This window comes from Ruditapes philippinarum, unplaced genomic scaffold (genome assembly GCF_026571515.1).
Source record: "Ruditapes philippinarum isolate M1 unplaced genomic scaffold, ASM2657151v2 ctg6078_1_1_1_1, whole genome shotgun sequence".
In the NCBI taxonomy this organism is placed as follows: domain Eukaryota; kingdom Metazoa; phylum Mollusca; class Bivalvia; order Venerida; family Veneridae; genus Ruditapes; species Ruditapes philippinarum.
Genome location: NW_026851567.1, coordinates 18,770 through 39,380, shown reverse-complemented (window position 1 = coordinate 39,380; position 20,611 = coordinate 18,770). Strand labels below are relative to the sequence as shown.

The 20,611-nt window shown below is 31.4% G+C and overlaps 1 protein-coding gene across 1 annotated transcript in view; it reads left to right on the top strand.

Annotated features, from left to right (window-relative positions):
* The first annotated feature begins 5,203 nt into the window (after positions 1-5,203).
* LOC132745830 (uncharacterized) overlaps positions 5,204-20,611 on the top strand; it is a 33,715-nt gene continuing 18,307 nt past the window's right edge. Inside the window, exon 1 of the mRNA XM_060734859.1 lies at positions 5,204-5,307. Within this exon, the coding sequence (XP_060590842.1) occupies positions 5,272-5,307 (36 nt within the window). The 5' untranslated portion in view covers positions 5,204-5,271. The remainder of the gene's footprint in view (positions 5,308-20,611) is intronic.

Genomic DNA, 20,611 nt, shown 5'->3' with positions numbered 1-20,611 from the left:
CTGTTTTTTCCTAATGTGCATTTAAAAAAGGGGAAAAATTATTTTGGAAAAAACATTCCTTTTTTTGTTAGAAATCGATTTAATGAAATAAAAGAAAAAAACATTTTGCCCTTCAATTATTTACGTTTAGAGACAACCCTGCTGATAACCCATGGGGGGTTCTCTAAAAAAGCTTGGGGAAAATTGTCATGGGGGAAATTCCCTGAGGGGCCCTTTTTTGAAGACATTTCCAAAAGAATTGATGAGTTAAGGGGTTAAAAAAAATTGATGAATGGAAAAAGGAAATTTGGCAACAAAATCAAATTTTTAAAAAAAAAAAAGAAAGAAGTAAAAATGTTTTTTGTGTTTTTCTATAGAGAAAAGAATGAATTTTTTCCCTTTTTTTTGTGCCCCATTTGAAATTGATCAAAAAAATATTTGGGTTTGACGAAGCAAATTAGGGTTAAAGCATATTTAAAAAGGGGAATCTTTTTAAATAAAAAAAGGAAAAAAAATGTTACATTTCAACATCAAAAAAATTAAAGAAGTTTTAAATATGTGGATAAAACATGGAACAAAAATCTTTTAAGTTTATGAGTTTTCAGGGAAAGAAAAATGCTTTACCCCAGAAATTGGTGTGTTTTTGATAAAACCCCCCCCTTTAAAAATTTTGTTGTTTAACGGATTTGCAAAAGAATTTTCCCCTTTTAAACCTCGCGTAAACCCCTTTTAAACCGCGTCAAATTGCCCCGGGAAACCAAAAGGGTTTTGGTTCCCCTCAGGGGGTTCTAAAACACTAATCAACTTAGATATCGTTACTGGATACCGAGCGGGAGAGCTACGGTACGAAAAGTTCTTCATAAGTGCCTAGTGTGTCGTCGAAGGCGGAGCGTATAAAATGCCTCTTATGGCTCCGTTGCCTCGTTCAAGAGTTACAAAATCAACACCTTTCAGTCATATTGGATTGGATTATCTCGGACCATTATACATAAGGGACAATCAAACTATAAAAAAGGTGTGGGTGTGCCTATATACATGTATGGTCACACGTGCAGTTCATCTAGAAATGGTCAAAGACATGACAACAAATGCATTTTTTTAATCAGTTTTCGGAGATTCATAGCATGCAGAGGAAAACCACAAGAGGTCATCAGTGACAATGCGTTACATTTTAAGCTGGCAAAACGTACAATTGAGTTGCTATGGAGTTCAATTTTGAAAAGTGATGATGTTCAAACCTACAGTTCATGTGAGGGTATTAAATGGTGGTTCATTGTAGAAATCGCTCCATGGATGGGCGGCTTCTATGAAAGACTTGTTGGTTTAACTAAAAGAAGTTTACGTAAATCTATCGGAAAAAAGTTATTGGACAGCGGCCAGCTTATAACTATCATAAAGGAAGTTGAAACTATTGTGAACTGTCGCCCATTAGTTTATGTTGGAGAAGATATAAACTCCAATATCACGCTGACACCTTCACACTTCATTTGTTTGAACCCGAATGTTGGGTTTCCTGAAATTGAAATATCTTCAGATGACCCAGATTTTAAGGTGATAGAAAGTTCAGAGGATAAATTGTTGGCAATATGGAAAAAAGGACAGCGGCTTTTAGATTCCTTCTGGAAAATATGGAAAGACGAATATTTATGTAGTCTTAGGGAAAGAACACAAACAAATCTTAAACAAGGAAAATATAAAGTACAATTCAATCCAAATGTACGTGATGTAGTACTTATCAAAGATAATACTTCTAGAGGTAGCTGGCGGCTAGGAAAAGTCATCCATCTGTATGTTAGTTCCGATGGTTGTGTTCGTTCTGCAGATATTGAAACTGCATCAAAAAAGTGCTTAAAAGACCTTTAAGCTTACTTTACCCTATTGAAACTTCAAAACTTCTTATTCCAGAGACAGAGGATATAAGACCAAACGCAAAGAAAGAAACTGGTATACGTCTCGAGAGAAAGGCGGCAAATGTAGCGAAATTACGCCTTAAAAATCTTCTTAAGTAATTAACAATCCATTGGCATTTAAAGGCAATACTTTTGTGTTGTTGGGGAAATCCGCATACGCGTGTATAAACAGTTGAATTATTTTTTTAATAAAATAGAGTGTGAATATATGTATGCACGAATTACAAAGCATTAAACATAATATTATTTTATCCTTGAAAATATTGTACGAATATAATAGGGTACGAATTATTTCATATCACGTGACTGTACGCGCGAAAAATTTGGAGCATAGTTATAACACATGGTGATTTTACGCGCGAATAATTTGGAGCAATATTATAAAAAATCCAGTGATATCCGTGCAACTAACAGTATTCTGTATTATTGTGTTTCAGAAGCTCTATTGCAGTAAAGATAAAACCCAAGTAATTACTCATTTTTGTAACATAGTTTAAGATGGATCGGCACGAGTTTGACTTTTGTAATAAGGACTATAAGCAAAAGAGTAACTTAGTAAGGCACATGATGAAAAAACATCACAGCCCTGGGGAGTTTCAAGTGCCCTATCAAAGTCTGTAAAGGGACACTCATAAGGAGGGACTATCTGAAGGAACATTTGAGAAGAACACGTGGCATGGACGCAGAAAGTGCACGAAATAGTTCTTATTTATCTCGAAGAACTGGAGATGTCACACAATTTGCACTGAAAAACATTGACAATGATACTTCAGAAGAAAGCGGTTTATTCCCTAAACGTATTCATGTGAATATTGCCACACCATATAGTGATCTTGAGGAGATTAGCAGTGACAGTCTAAATTTTGATATAAGTGATGTTGATTTGAACGCACTGAAGGAGATAACAGAAGAGGAGTTACAGGGTATTTTTATGATTATAACAATAATCTAGAGGGTAAAGTGGTAATTGATTTTGATACAAACATGCAAAGCATCATTGATGACGCGTTATGTGCAAAAGATAATATTGAAGAACAAAGTGTAAGTGATGACGCGTCCTGTGCAAAAAATGATATTGAAGAACAAAGTGTAAGTGATGACGCGTCCTGTGCAAAAAATGATATTGAAGAACAAAGTGTAAGTGATGACGCATCCTGTGCAAAAATGATATTGAAGAACAAAGTTAGATGATAACATGTCTCGTGCAGATAGTGATTATATCGTAAGTGATGACGTGTCCTGTGCAAACAACGATGATGATAATGAACAATATGTTAATGATGGCTTGTCTTCTGCTTCTAATGATTACAGCAATGAAGATGAGACAAATGATGTGCTTAGTGCTAGTAATGACGAGAACATAAATGTTGAACATAGTGAATCATACATTGAAGATTATTATGCAGATGACATTATGTGCAGTAGTGATGTATATGATGATGTTGATGATACAAATTCGGATGCAGAATATTCAGAAATCGAGATTATTGATATACTTGATGATGATGAAGGACAGGAAATAGAAAGACACACGTTGCGCACAGAAGTTGAAGTCTGGTCTAGGACAGGTTATCGCTATACTACATATAGAGGGGGAGACCCTGTGTTTTGTCGCGTTGAATATGAAGACGATTACCATTGCTATACAATGCAATAAATTAATAATAATGTACTGAGGTACTGTTCAACAGAACAAGGGATGTTCTATATTGTATGTTGCTTAGACATTTATATAAAAAACCTACGGAAACAAGTTGAACTATTTATATGTATTAAAATGTTACATACATACATTGCTTTGAAACAGATATTGTAAATGTTTATAAATTGAAAGATTTGTTTAAGAAAACAGGAGTTTGTTTCGTTTATTATATTTAAAAATAGGTTTGTCATTATGACTATTTGTTTAAATTTATTTGCGCAAGTATGAGTTTAATTTTCTAAGAAGAAGATTGTTTCAATTCTTGCATTTTGAGAATATTTAAAGAGCAATTTTAATATGTACTATTTTAGTGAAATATATAATATTTTAATGTTGTCGGCCGGAGTGTCGTGAATTACACGATTTTGTTTTACTTCTAATCATGAGAATTATGTCTGTTTGTATTTGGCGGTAAACTATTATATTTCTTTTACTCCAAAACTTATGAATCGTGTATGTTTGTATTTGGCGGGAAAACATTATATTTCTTTTTACTCCAAAACTTATGAATTATGTATTTTGGTTTTGGCGGGAATTTATTTCACTTATGAATTACTCCATATCATGATTTTTACATATTTTCAATGATATTCATGACTCTTAAAATTGGCGGGAAGAAACACTATATAAGTGAATTACAATCTTTACTGTGGGGAAGTGTAGAAGCGTGGAAGTGTAGTAGTGTTAAAAAAGATCGTTAAAAGGTGATTAAAAAGTATAGTTGGATGTAAAAGTGAAAAATAAATCTGAATTTAAAAGTGAATTTTGTTGTCTTCAATGTAGTAAAAGTTAAAAAGAAATTAAAAGGAAAAAGTTTAGAAAATCTGCTACAACAGCTATGTAATGCAAATGTCAGTGTACATCAGTGTAATACATAATTTATAAAATAACTGTTTTACCAATGCAATAAATGAAAACATGGTCTTTATTAAAAATAGAAATATGTCCTTCATTTAAAAATAAAATTGAGTAAAAATATTAGTCTTGTTACAATCACTATTTTAAATATTTACTATTATTATGAAAGATGCCACTCACCAAGCAAACCAGATAATACATGAGGCTAATAATAATAAAACCATGTATCTTACTCCACAAATATCCTTGCATAACCTTGGCCCTTGCCTTATATTTCAACTAAACTGCCTGCTTCTGTTCCAGATGAATCAGACCTAAAAACAGAACAAGGCAGTACTATTAAGAATATATAACTGTATTTTACCATAATTTTAAAAAAGCACATTAAAAATGTGTTGATTCCCTGACTGTCAGAGACAATATTCATATAACAATTTAACAGAAAAAAGAAAAAGTAAGAAAGCGTACACATTTACCTTCACAAAAAAAACAAGTGCTGTCAAAGTAAGAAAACAACATGCATTCTTTAGGTTGCAATTTGGAAGCGAAACAATACGTAACGTTTTTTCAAGAAAGGAAACAACAAACAATAAACAATAAATGGAATAAAAGCTTTCACCAATACACTTACTTATAGCAATTACAGGATAATGATTGGCACATACATTGAATAGTTATGAATGTTCATTATCGATATTGGGTTGAATAATCAGCAAGTTTTTACATTTGTCATTCAACCTTTGTAGTGTTGTATCCGCCGGTATTTGTATGGGCCGCATACACTGCTAGTTTACACATTTGACGGATTAAAATTCATGGAAAATGATAGATAAAGTAAGATATTGGGCTCTCACCTTGGTAGGTTGATATTTCTTATAATTGTAAAGAATCAGTGTATTTATTAAGTTTTCTTAGTTTTAGGAAAGCAATGTTGCCGTGTTAAAACAAGTAAAAAACTCTCGAATAAATGGCAATACGCGTTTACGTCTTAAACAAATCAAAACAGCTGTATCAAGTAATAGATCATCTTGGTAACACGTTAGATTCAGAAATTTGAAAATCGAAATGTATGCATATAATAAATAATAATTAAATATAATTTATATTGCGTGTCTTTAAAATCTAAATGGATAAGTCAGTTTAATATTTTCAATGAACACTTTATGAAATTATGCAATTATAACGTGTTATCTGTTTTTTTAGAGATATCACTATCTTCATTGAAGACGAAACAAATAATACTGTTCGCTATCTATTTTTTTATTAGGTTTAACATCATGCAACTATATTAAATGCCTAAAACAAGAAAATTAAGCTAGAAAATATTTGGATTAACGTGATATTAAAGTCAAATGATAAAAACAAAATAAAGAAAAAAAAACTTATCCTGATATATTATTCATTGAAATGTATCATAAGCTGTATACTTTGATTTATGAAATATGATTAAGAAAGATTTTTGGATTTGGCTAACAAATGATGCCTACTAGTTTCTAAATATACGAAAGCATAAGACAGCATTATGTGATCAAAGCTAAATATATTATCAACCGACAGTCAAGTGTTTATGTGTTGGGAATAAATAAATTATGTTAGAAAAAATAATATTTGTTTTGACAGTTATTTAACCTTTTAACTGTAAATAACCCAAGAACAGTTAGTGTAATCAACAGTATGCAAAACTGTATTGAACAGAACTGCCATTGGAAACAATATCAATTGGTATAAATTTTCTGACAGCAAAACTGGCAGAAGAAGTACCAACGTGTCAAACATGAAAATGATGCAGGCTCGGTTTGATTGAGCCTGTTCATGGACGGTACTGGTAAGTGCAAGGTGCCGTCCACGTTCCTAGCACCGGCTTAAGCAGTTTGCAACGTTTATCATAAACAGTTAAAATTTGGAATTTTGAAACATCTGCAGATGTGTCCATATTGTGGTTATCATGGAACCATCAATGTGACATGTTAGTGCCATTCAATGAAAAGTGGCAAACAACAATAAACAGACTATAGTTATTAACTATATTTTACTTTTAAACACCATAATTGTGTATAAATATGTGTACAGTTTCCGGTTTCTACTTATTATATTGAATACCTTATACAGTAAAACCTCTGAAAACCGAATCCTCTGAAAACCAAACGGTTTTAAAAGTCTTGTATTTTCTCCGTATATGTTCATTGAAAAAAATCCTCTAAATACCTGAACCTTTGAATTCTGAAAACCGGACGATTTTCTATGGCCTCTAATGCTTAATATGCATAAACAAATCCTTTGTAAACCGGACAACAATGTAAGTCTAAACTTTGTGGTTTTAAATTTGGATTTAAACAATATCCCGACAGGTGACGTCTTCAATTACCCGTTAATGTTCACCTGCTTTCTTGTTTCAGGTGTGAATACACTCGTCAGTGTGTGTTAATTTCTCTTTTTTTTTCTTTTTTGGCAATTAATTTATAGCGCTTTCATTATAAGTGTGTATTTCCCTGTATAGTTATGATTTTTCTAAATGTTTTAATTTGTTGTTTGTTCTTGTTTTTTTTTTTGTTTTTTTTTTGTTTTGTTTTTTTAAATTTGGAGGATGCGTTGTTCTTATTTTTAAAATTATATTCATGTGCATGATTAAAATACTCAATACATTTATTGCAAAAAGAAATTAAAATCTGACTAGTCAAAAGGGTTGAAAAGGAAATCTGAAATGATTTGTTCAAGCACATCATAATTATCAATATATGTATAAAACCTCTGAAAACCGGTATCCTCTGAAAACAGGACTTTTGGACATGTCCGGATAGGGTCCATTTTTGAGAGTTTTTACTGTACATGTCTTTGTATATAACGTCCTGCATTCGAATAAAACATTATAAAAATAGCGCGCGTTTTTCCCTAAAAATAAATGTTATTTTGGACACTAGCATGGCTAAACGGAAATATATATATAATAATACATATTTCTATCTTAAAGTGCACATGCGTTCATACAATTTGGTATATATTTCTTAACGGTATCTTAACAAAAAATGTCAAACTTGATAATTGAGTATCATGAAAAAAGAGATTTTATTTGAATTGTGCGACACACATGTCTATTATAACAGATAAACGCAACGAGTAATCTATAAATGTATTTATTTATCTTGAAGTATACATTAGTCCGTACAATATAGTGAATATTCCATATAACAAAAACAAGGCAGTCCCCTTACGCAGTAAACATCAATGTACACTTCTTGACTTTTTTACCAACCATGTTGTATCATGCATATCATAAGCACATAGTCTCACGATGGTGATTATTTGTGCCGAATTATTTAAGATTTTCCATAAAGTCAAAAAGTTATGGAGAACATATTACCTTGACTATGGGTGTAGCAACCTGGATGTTGAGCTCTGCAAATTGTGTCATGGTATGGATCATTTGTGACAAGTAATTTTAAAACCTTTGAATTGCCAAGATCTAGAGCTGACATGATTGTGGTTATTTAGGGTTATGACAAGTGGTGTCATAAACATTGCAGCAGTTTAAATGTTATGGACAAAATTGAAACGTAGTATTTCTAACATTTGACCTGTAAGTGTGACCTTGACTTTGTGGGTAGCACTTCAATATTTGCGCTCTGCACATCGTCTCATAAAGGTGATCACTTGTTCCAAGCTATTTGAAAGGTTTAAACGTTTTGGAGGGGACACAAAACGTAGCATTGTATACGTTTGACCTTTAATTGTGACCTTGACTTTTGAGGTAGCAACCTAATTATTTCCCTCTACACATGTTCCTTTTTTCACTTGGGTTTTACGTCACAGTATAGGTCATTTGGCGACGTCCAGCTTTGCTCGTGGAGGAAGACCTCAGCTGCCCCTCCGTGCATTTTTTCAGGCACGAACGGGCACCTTAGTAGAACCACCAACGTTTCGTAAGCTAGCTGGATAGCTTCCTCACATGAAATAATCCATAGTCTTTGTGCTGATTTGAACCCACAGCGATGAAAGGCAAGTGGTTTGAAGTCAACGACCATAAACACTCGGCCACGGACGCCACACATGTTCTTATAATGGTGATAGCAAAGTTTTTTTTTTATTTCAGCGGTTAAAAAGTTATGCACCGGAGACGACATTTAGATTTTTTAACATTTGACCTTAAAGTGTAGCCTTGACCTTTTAGGTAGCAACCCAATTATTGCGCTCTGCACGTTGTTTCATATTGGTGATCAGTTGTGCAAAGTTATTTAAAAAAATATTGGTCAAAATTTATTGAGCGGACACCAAATGTTCACTTTTTATTATAAAACCAAGACTATTTTTACATTTGACCTTCAATGTTACATTTAATTACAGACCTAATTAAATACAAGAAAGATAGCTCATTTTATTCTTTTCGACTGTATATATTGTATCTATTCATTAAGGTTAGAATAAACAAATTATCACTTTCGCATCGGTAGAATGTTAATGTGGCACCAGTTGTAATGATATTGGTCATTGAGTCCGTTCTCGAGTTTAAAATAGTTTATGTACCAAAATAAGCGAAGTAGAAAATACTTAAAGTGACATTTTCCCATTTAAGGGAACAGATAAAAATGTAAAAAGTGTACATTTTGCCATAATTTCTTTTTTTTTTTTTTAATTAACTGCTTTATTTTAAATTTGTTTAATATCTGTTTCGAGAAAAGCTCAGCATGACTAATAATGTAGATGTTGTGAGTTCGAAACCTACTCATGCCAGTACCATTTTCAATAATTTTCTTTATTTGATGTTAATAATTTTTTCCTGTTCATTTATCCTTTCATGTTTATTCTGGAAATTTATTTCTCTATGTATTTTAGTATTCAAGATTGTTCATTGATAGTATATATGAGATGCATGTATGCACTTCGAGGTGTGTGTTAATTAGTGATACTAAGTGATATTGAAATATTGATTGAGTGCTATTGTACTGCTAACATAGTTATATATATGTTTGGATTCTGTAATTATTCGTGGGGGGGGGGTATTTAAGACATATTGGACATTTTGAACATTTTGTGATTTTCTGATTCGAATATTGGACATTTATAAAATTTGAATTATGGGCAATTGTATTTCAAACTGTGAGTTAAACTCTAGGACATTTGTTAAATTTGAATGGTGGATAATTTGGAGTTAAAGTTTACTTTTACGAGGGTTGTCCCAATATTCTGTGACAAGATTGATGAAAAGCTAAAACAGGTACGAACTTGATATTTTAATATGTTATAAACCCATATAATTTTAACATTTTCACAAATTTTCATAGATAAATACTAACAAACAACAAGATTATGCCATAAACACCATGGCAACTAACTGAATCGCGGCGCACGTCCAACGTCAAAGACGGCGTTAAATCTATTTAAGGCGCCTTTCTCAAATACTCTCAATGGCTTTCAACGCAATAATGGTACCCATAAACCCACAATTTCTGACTTAAATCATGTGGTTGTTAATGTCTGTTGAATGTTTGGATGGCATACATTAATTCTTCGCTATACGCGAACTTCCGGTCTCGTTACTCCTTTTTTTAGCTGTAGGAAATAGGCGACAAAGATCGGTCTTCCTATCCGTGTTTTCCTTATTTTCGCTTTTTGTAGCGCAAAACTCTGGTTCCTTTCATGCCTTTTGTACACAAATGCTCAGAATATGTTGCTAAACTGATATATTTGGTATATTTGTTGAAAATCGTTACATGTGTCATCTCGAAATAGTCATGAAACCTGAGTGACATGTTCACTGCGCCGCAAATTCTTCGAACGTCGCCATTTTAACTTTCCTATTTTATATGAGATATTTTCATTTATTCGTATCTTTTTCGTTTTTTAAGTTATTTAACTAAAATTTTCAGAGATGATTTAAACATAGCAGCAGAGGAAGTCAGCGTGACAGTGTGCAGACACATCATCAGATATTTGAAATATACGTAATAAATTTCAGCCTATTCATAACAAACTGCAAATTATTTGACGTGCGCCGGCAACTCAAACCAATGTCGTTAATACTGAAAATTTCTAAGTAACTAGGGTAATTTTTTGTAAATGATTTGTTTTAATGTTAAATAATAAACTTAACGGTTATATGTGTGATTTATTTTCTATTGGCGTTACAAATGAACCGGCTATAAAATTTGTCACGGACTTTTGGGACAACCCTCGTATATATGTTTTTATATTTGTATTTTTGTAAATTACTGTTTCTTTTTTTTAATCAAAATGTGTAAAATTTGGTGCTGCGTTTTCTTCTCTGTTGGGTTTAGATCGTAAATCTATTTCATGTTTAGAAAAAAAGTAACATTAAAAGCTATAAACATAGCACGAATCATTATTATATTCCCGAGTGAGCCATTTTACTGCTCTTTTCTTCTTTACAATACGCCGATTATTCTTTTAATCTGACGGAAATAGCCGCGATTGTTCGCAGATGCAATTCGATCAATAAAAAAATCTAACTTTCCGCCATTTTGACAACTAAACAAATCTGATAAAGACCTCTCGCGTGTTTCGTTTTTTAGAAGTAAAAGTGTATCCCTTTTTATGTCAAAAGGTTTTTTTTATCAAGCATGCTAAGTATATCAGATATGATATACTCGAAAAATGATAATAATTATATACATGAACATAAACTTAAATGAATACAAATGAATATTGTTTTATTCTATTTAGGCTACAATAATTGTGATTTCCGCATTCCAAGTTTTTTATAGATATATCTTTATGTATTTTCATACGAAAACAAAAGGTAAAGTTATTTATCATTGTGGCACCATTATATGTCGCAACGGCGCTTAATTTCGCACTGGCCAATTAATGTCGCACCATTGCCGCTACAATTCGCAACCGCAAACAAATGTACAATTAAATGTCGCAATTGTAACGTTAAATGTCGCACGATTTTCACTTATCGGTAACTGTTGCAACACTACATTTAAATGTCGCTATACTACTCAAATTTATGATAAAATTATGCTTGCTAATGATATATTTTTACAATAATCACAGAATAAATGGTTATATATAACAAGCAGCTATGGCACCTAAAGCAATGTCCCGAATGTCCTTTTTGATTGAAATGTAACTGTAAAAACGATTTATTGAAGTATTGTATGCAAATACGCTACATGTTAGGTACATATACAAAATCATCTGTTAAGTATATTGCTTTGCGTACTAGTGTCCATCAACTAACACTCGCCGTTGTGAGTTCGAATCCCGCAAGTGACTCAGTATTTTATATGAGGAAAATACTCCAGCTAGTTTACGGAACGTTGCTGGTTCCCGTTCGTGCCTGAAAAAACTGCACAGAAAAGCAACCGAGGTCTTTCTTCACGAGTAAGGCTGAAAAGTCACTATATGTCCTAAGTCTACTTGTGCAATGTTAAATCCAACAAACATTAATTTTATATCATATTGCTTTTATATTGTTGTAGGTACTAGCGTTCTAAAATCTGAATATCAACTTGATTATCTTTAGTTTCTTCGAATTTATTTTAGCTCTATTGTGTTGGAAGCTTGGAAACAACCAGTGAGTATTTGTTTTTGCTATCTGACACCTTACTTGGTTTGAATCCACGCGGCCAGCAATATTTAGATAACTCGGCCTCTAACTTAATTATGTTTAACAGAAGTCTCATTAATAATCTTTTAACACACATTTAGTATGTTCAATGAGTTTAAGACCCAATACAACAATTAATTATTAGTAATTTGGGTCATCTACGGTACACATACGATCGTATGTGCGTGAGTGCGCGTATGTGTATATTTGTGTTTGTTTAATTGCCATTGTTAACAGCAAAAACATGATATCACTTCAATTTTATTTCTGCAGGCTTTGTAATTATGCCAAGCCGCTGTTTCGTTATGATTTCATTCTGAATAACGCATTAGTATATAAACTAAAACTCCTTGGCCATCTTCATATTTGCCCATGCTTGAAATTCAGCTATATACCCTATAACCAAGAGGCTCAAAAATTATAATAATGTCAGTCATTACAGATGTTTGTAATTTATGGACTTAAATGTTTAATATAAAATATTTGTTTATTGTTGCTTCATAACATACACTAGTTTTTTAGGTCTGGCATAGATAAGTGACCTATCATTTAAACTACCACCAAAAACTTCAGGCGATTCAGCTTTTTCTCTTAAACACATTCACCCTTTGAGACTACATATCGGCAACGTCTTACATTTATTTATTTAAACTATCAGAAATGTGACACATGCTTTAATCAGCTATCTAATTTAGAGCTTTTTTTAAAACAAGCATGTTTTCACATTGAAATGCTACTGGAATCCATGCTCAAACCACCAAAAAATGCGATTGATTTTGATTGTGTGATCAATAAACGCGCAACAACTTCCCATTACATCGCTTGTTGCCAAATGTGAACCAACGTAACTAGAGTCAAATAATATTATTTAAAACATGTAACTATAATCTTGTATAATCCACCAGGATAGACCAATAAGTGAAGTGTTTCGATTCTCCTTCGATTTTCTAGATGACTTAGATAGAGAAGTTTAAAAGCATAAACTCATGATAATATTTTTTACTGGCAATGGAAGAAAAGAAAGAAGAAAAAACGTGAAAAACTTGTCAGGTGTGTTTACATCAATGAACTTTATAAAACTAATTCAATTGTGAAAATATAATATATATATAACATATGCTTGTAAATAAAACCTGATCTAAAATTAAAAATTAATATTAATATTTCCGGGACAATCCTCTATCTTGAACCATTGACATGTAGCTAGTGTTTACCTATTTGAGAAAAAGCTGGTAACCAGTTCAAAAACATAAGTTTAATATTAATATATTACCATTTCTTGTACATTAGTTTAGATATTGCAAAATGTAACCATGGTGTTTCGACATCAACGGTAAGGGGAAATCGCGCGACATTTACCGTTACAATTGCGACATTAATTTTAACATACAAGATTTTGCGATATTTAGCATGGTTTCGACATTTAGCGGCGAGTGCAACATTTAATGGCGTTACAGTTTAAGATAACACTAAATTGTAATATAGATCTTTCATTTTCATGCTTTGTTGGCAAGTTGTATAGTAACATTGAATTAGTATTTTGTATAAAAGACAAAATACTACTTTGTTTACGTTTTGTTTACGCTTTGCTACATTTACGACACGAAATATTCATATATCCTTTCATTGCTCACTAAACATCTAATATGATTTAAAATCAATACTAAAAATGTGTTTGACATTTCTTTAGAATGTATTTCTGCCTATAAATAGTCTATAAAATTACTTAAACATATTAAAACTTTTAATGTTTAATGTTTAACGTAGGTTAGCTACACATTCAAATTGTTGTAGGATTGAGTCGTGAAGCTATAAACTTAATTCGTGTTCATGTACATTATCACATTTTTGGCTTTTGACTTCGTTTCCTCTTCATTCTTTCCTAAAACTGTAGAAATGTTTCATTTCTTGTTTTTTTTTTTACAAAAGTGTTCATGCGAGTACCTTATTTGGTTATGTACAACTTCCTGTACTAAAATAATGATACACGGAAATTACCGTAATTGATGTGCATTATCGAGTTTATTTACCCGAACAATATATGACTCTCTGGAATTTGCCTTGCCTGAAATGAATAGTCAGATGTGTATGATTATGTAGGAGTATGATAGAAGGAAATTATTTCATTTTCGTACATGATACCGCTAACGTTTGCATACGGTCACTTTTTTATGGTCACGTTATATATGTTAACGTAAATTTAACAGGTCTTTATACTTATATATTCAGTGGTTATGATAACCATGTTATTTATTATATTATAATGTAAAAAGGGATTAAGTTTTAGAGTTATGTATTATCATTTATTAAACACCATATTTGAAGAAAAGAGTGTTGTTTTCTAAAGTAGAAGTTTTTGGCCCGTGTTATGTTAACGCATGATTCACTTTAATATCTTTAGCATAATACCTACAGTACCAATACATCGCAAGGGGGATTGTGGTATGTTGGACTTTAACCATTCTCACACATATTTATATTAAATCAAAAATAGTCTGCAAGTTCCATGCAATTTTGTGATTTTAATGCTTCTGAGACTTTTTTTCAGATATGACAGCATGTGCGTTAGATGAAATAAGTTGCCTTGTACTTCAGTGTTGTTATATTTTTCTTCTGGTCCTTTTGGGATTATTGATTCAAGCGTTTTTAAGCCGATTGTCCAAGCCTTTCCTGCATTTGTCATGTTTGCATGCCACTTAATGTAAATATGCTTACTGGTTTTGATAATTTGTAAGTTGATTCTGAACAATATCATCAATCAACGGTAAGTTGATTATATGGGAAAATCCTTCTTTTGCTGTTTACAACTATTTATTTTTTAAGGGTAGCATACACAGCTCTAATTGCAGTCTTCATTTGCATATTAAAATTTGTATATAAAGTGTTACCTTGGGGTTTACTTTTAAAATAATTATTTATGAGCACTATTACATTCGATTTTTAACGTTATTGTCACAAATGTTCTGGACTGCTAGATTTATAGTACGACGGCAAAATATGTCTACAATTAATAAAAAGCAACTTTAAATGAATATCTGTAAGAATTATGTTTGTTGTAATTAAAGATGTAACACTACTTAAGTGAAACGTTATATATGTATATAATTATTCATCTTAATCATTTTCCAAACATCCGATAATATGTTTTATATATATTGCAAATGTTAATACGCATGATAAATAATCATAACAATATATGCGTTTATTTCTTATTGAAAAGTTTGGCTTAGACTTTATCGAAAAATTTTTTCTAATTACCCCCTTTTATTTTCAGGGAATGTAAATTCGTTATTTTATGTTTTTGAAACCTACAATATTGTTAAATCTGTATTTGAGCATCATATTTATAATACAAAATAATGAGTTTCAGGATCGTTAAACAAAGAAAAAATTGAAAAAATGAATAACTGAATAGGAACAAACCGCTTGAATACCTGTATTAAAATTGGGACCGGGAATTATATTCGAATATTCAAAATACTACCGAATATGCGTACATTGAAAAACGAATACGAATATTCGAAAACAGAAGAAAAAATGTTGTATTGCAATATTGTAATTTTACTTTCAAATTTTAACTAAGATAGTAAATTAAACACTTGATCTTCATTTGACCAGGTGTTCATATGTTTGTATAACGCCAACGACAACACCAATTAACTGTGAAAAGTTCTTGGTGTAGTTGATTTAAAAAGGCACCAGTTTCACAGTTTGTAATTTACCTGTTAAAACTTTATAATGTAAAAATGTCCTATTTCAATTATCTTATTTAATTGTTTTATGTGCTATAATCTTTCCGAGCAATCAATAATTGTCTTAAATTTTGTGAAGAAGAATAAATCGACATGCATTAATCGGCACGTTAACTCGGATGTTATAAAAGATTTGATCGACTTGAGCAGTTGAAATTATATAGTATTAAGTTACATGTTAAGGAAAAGTACTGATTATGGAGATCTTAACAATAAAACTTCTACTGTAATAGAAAACTTAGAGTTTGATAAAGATTTAGATGATAAGGTACCTTGTCAATACAAAACAAATCCCAGATGGAGTAAATTTAGATCACGTGATTTATCATTTTTGGCGATTTATGCCAATCTACAGGTTTATTGATAGCGATGATACCGTCTGCTGTCCGAAGCTAGAAAGGGGAGTTTTACGTTCTGCGTTCTTGACAATGTGGTTTAATAATTTCTTACTTTACTATCCGACCACATCCACATTGTATTTGATAAATACTATAATAACAATGTAAACCGTTCACACAATTGTGCAAATAATAAATGGTTCAACGCCGACTGTTAAAAAGCGTGAACAGACTTTAGAATTGTCCGAAATATATTTAATAGCAATAAATCTAATGATTCGCGTACATCTTTTGTTGTGGCGCATAAGAAAAATAATAAAGATAAGAAAATAGCAAAACAATCTTACTGGAAAAAAGAGGGCCTGCGAGTTAGTCAAATGACAAGCAAAAAAACCTACAGAATTTTGGAAAAAAACATTAAAATATTTCGAAAGGTAATACCGTACAACCGGATTCTCTCACCATTACACAGTTACACGACCATTTTGAATCTTAGTTTTGTACGGAAATACCACAAAGTGAAAGTTCTGAAATATACTATGACGAAAATATACAAGACGAGAATTTAGATACAGAAATCACGGAACTCGAACTTGGTACCGCAGTCTTCGAAAAAAAACAATAAAATATCACCAGGTACTGACAGTTTAACAAGTGAAATTTTCAAATCAACAATTTCCATTTTTACTTAAACTTTTCAATAGGTTATTTAGTTCTAGCGAATACCCGACAAGTTTGGGGAAAGGATTTTAACTCAAATTTTCAAAAAGGTGATGTAAACGATCCACAAAATAATACAGGAATTACCATATTTTAGCCAAAATCTACTTTCAAACTATATTGAACCGACTGACAAAATGTCAAAAAAAAATTACACAGAACCAGTTTGATTTCCAAAAAGGTAAATCAATCACAGACTGCATTTTTCTCGATTATTTCCAAAGTGTTAAACTCTAGCGATAAATTATTTTGTATTTTAATTGACTATAAAAAGTGCTTTGATAAAATCGATCGATCATACTTGTGGCAAAATTATTATATAAAAATGTAAGTTGTAAAATTGTGAAAGCAATGACATCAATGTACTATAATAATAAAACATGTGTTAGATATAAAAGATATCTTTCAAGCTTATTCACCTACAACATAGGATTGAAGCAGGGAAATCCGAGTACACCTTTGATCTTTATGTTGTTCGTGAACGATCTCATAAATTATATAGACATCTCATAAATAATATAGACAGTAATTTAAGGGATATATTTACATCAAATGAGCTAAAGTTATACTTTATACTATTCGCAGACGATCAGGTTCTCTTTGCAAAATCTCCAGAAACCCTTTTTTTAATGTTAAACGATGTTGAGAATTACTGGGGCATGAATGTTTTGTACTTGGGGATCACTTTGTTCACAAACGGTAATTGGCACACACCACAAAAATGTGTAGCTTAGCACGCATCTTTTGCACTGTATAAACTATTTTTTTAATCTTTAAACATATATAAATAACAGTGGCACAGAAATGTCAATTGTATGACTTATTGGCTGGTTCCATATACAACTTTGGTTCAGTAATATGGGGTATGAAAAAGGCAGCTGATATCGAACTTATATATAATAAGTTTCTGAGACGAGTACTCTGTGTAAAAAAGTCGACGAATTTAACGGCATATAATGGTGAACTAGGGTGACTTCGACTTCTTATATACAAACAAATATTATGATCAAATATTGGATAAAAATCCTGAAACAAAATAATTCATCTTTAATAAGGAAAACGCTTTTTTTTTTTTTTTTTAAATCCTATGCAGACCGGGGCTATATGCATACCGAAATAACAACTGGGCATCCCTGATTAAAACATTACTGACTGAGATTGGGTATATATATATATGGAATTATCAATTCGAAATTGACATTTCTTTTAACACGACTAGACAGCGGCTCTTCGATATACATCTACAATCTTGGTATTCCTTGAGTGTCACAACGAATAAAAAATAGACTAGGGATGTCAATATTTAGAGTTTCCCGCACATGAGTAATTTATAGAAACCGGAAGATATCATAACATACCAAGAGAACAAAGAACCTGCAAATCGTGTAATTTGCGACAACCGGAAACAGTATTTCATTTCCTCCTCGCTTGTCTGCGTTATCTCTTCAGTCATTGGCCTTCAAATTTGAAAAGTAACTGTATGTTACTTCTAAAAAGATATATGTAACCTTGCTAAATACTTATATTTGTAAACAATACATTAGCATGTTATCAATACACTATGTACAACAATACTCTTTGTTATGTTCACATACATGTATACTAGCATATTTAAGTGTTAATTAAATTTGTTGTTTTTCCCCCTAATAAACGTTGTAACACTTTGATATTTTATCCTTATTATGACATGTCATCAATATTACCAAGTGTACAACGGATAAACAGTGATATTAATAGTTTTACTCAAAATGTAGATGTTTCGTTCTTCTGGAAAACATAGTTACCATTACTCTCACTGCGTATACCATTATTAACATTACATTTTCTCCATTCTGGCTATAAAATGTTTATAATATGTTTAATGCTAAATAAAAATTATGTTATGTTATGAAAGCAAGAATGTTTTAAACCTTATCTTAATTTTGAATAAATAAAAATACCTAATACAAGTTTAGTTTCAATTATACGAAAAGTATGTGTATAACCCTATTTTCGTATTTAAGTCATACCCCGCGCAAGAAGAAGAATTATGGTACTGTACAGGTATTCCAAATATTATGCAATATCTATTTATAGATAATTGATAACAGGTTAACTAATTACGTAACTAGTTTACCTATTAATTAACAAGTTAATTAATAGGTAAACTAGTTACTAAGAGGCTAAGTATTACTGTCATTCAAATGACACTTGAATATGTAAATATAATAAGTTATAATTAATTATTGACTGCTTATTAGTATCGTTGCTAACATTCAATATCCTACCTTTCTTGCATTTGATATACAATTGAATATCCAGAGGTAATCTATGGTGGCATATTTCTGCCACCAGATAACCTGAGAACTAACTAGTAAATTAAGAGGTTAACTAGTTACGTAACTAGTTAACCTCTTAATTAACTAGTTAGTTATCAGGTTAACTAGTTACGTAACTAGTTAATTTTTTCAATAAATAAAAGATCATAACGGGAAATGAATGCATGTTAGTGTCTGCAACTGCCATCCTTTTATTATATTATCAGCTTAAAATTAAGAGGTTAACTAGTTACGTAACTAGTTAATCTCTTAATTAACTAGTTAATTAATAGGTTAACTAGTTACGTAAATACCTAACTAGTTAACCTCTTAATTATCTAGTTAGTTAAGAGGTTAACTAGTTACGTTAATACCTAACTAGTTTACCTATTAATTAACTTGTTAATAATTTTAGCGTGTTTTGGCTAAAATAAGGTAATTTTCTCGAAAATAATATTTTGACAAACATCTGATAAAAGGGTTAGTTATGCCGAAAATAACATTATTATTTCCCTTTATGAAATCCTGGTATCGATAGGCCCGGTATCAATGCCCCCAACAATCAACCCATGGCTTTTGATATTCTTTTTTATGCATGCATATGCTTATAAATTTTCTCGTTCACTTTTATGCTTTATATGCAATTAATCATGCTTAGAAATAATTATTACTATGTCAAATGATATATAAGCTAAATTAAAATTATCATGTAAAAAGAAACGTTATGTTTACGTTTCTTAACTTGAATCTTTGACTATGTTACACAAATACAATAGTTTGATTGAACGAAGAATAGTATGTTTAACATGTATTAATATGTTGACCGTCCCCTTAATATTCACAATTTTAACAAATTGAAAATCTTGAAAACAGTACATTATTATTTGATAAATAACTGACTTTTGTTTTTAATGTGATATTTGAATAGAAATAATGTATTTGAATTACAAATGTAACACCCGTGTTGATCTTCAAAACGCCGACGTGCTTATTCGTTCTTTTTCGGTAAGTTAACGTTTTATATATATCTTATATACAGTAGGGTGAACGTGTCAGTTTACACGCAAAACGCACGTTACACGCTATACGAACGCACGTTACACGCTATACGAACGCACGTTATACGCACGCAAAACGAAACGAAATACGCAGACGCACGCAAAACGATATACGCTAAACGAAATACGCTAAACGATATACGCACGCTAAAACGCACGCAAAATGAAAACGTTTCTAAAGCTTTATTAAAACATCGTAATCATTTTAAGTTTTTAACAACTTTAGCTACATGTAGATCGTTTAGCGATAAATTTTGATTATCATATAGATCTATACAGTATGGTAGCTAGAAATGTATTTTAAACGAGTTTATGTAAGAACTGAAATGCACTCAACCTAGCACCGAAATTAATTTTTGTCACAGCCTCAACAAATGATTTTTAGAAATATTTATAAGCTATCGTGCGCTAATATCGAAAGTAAAATAGT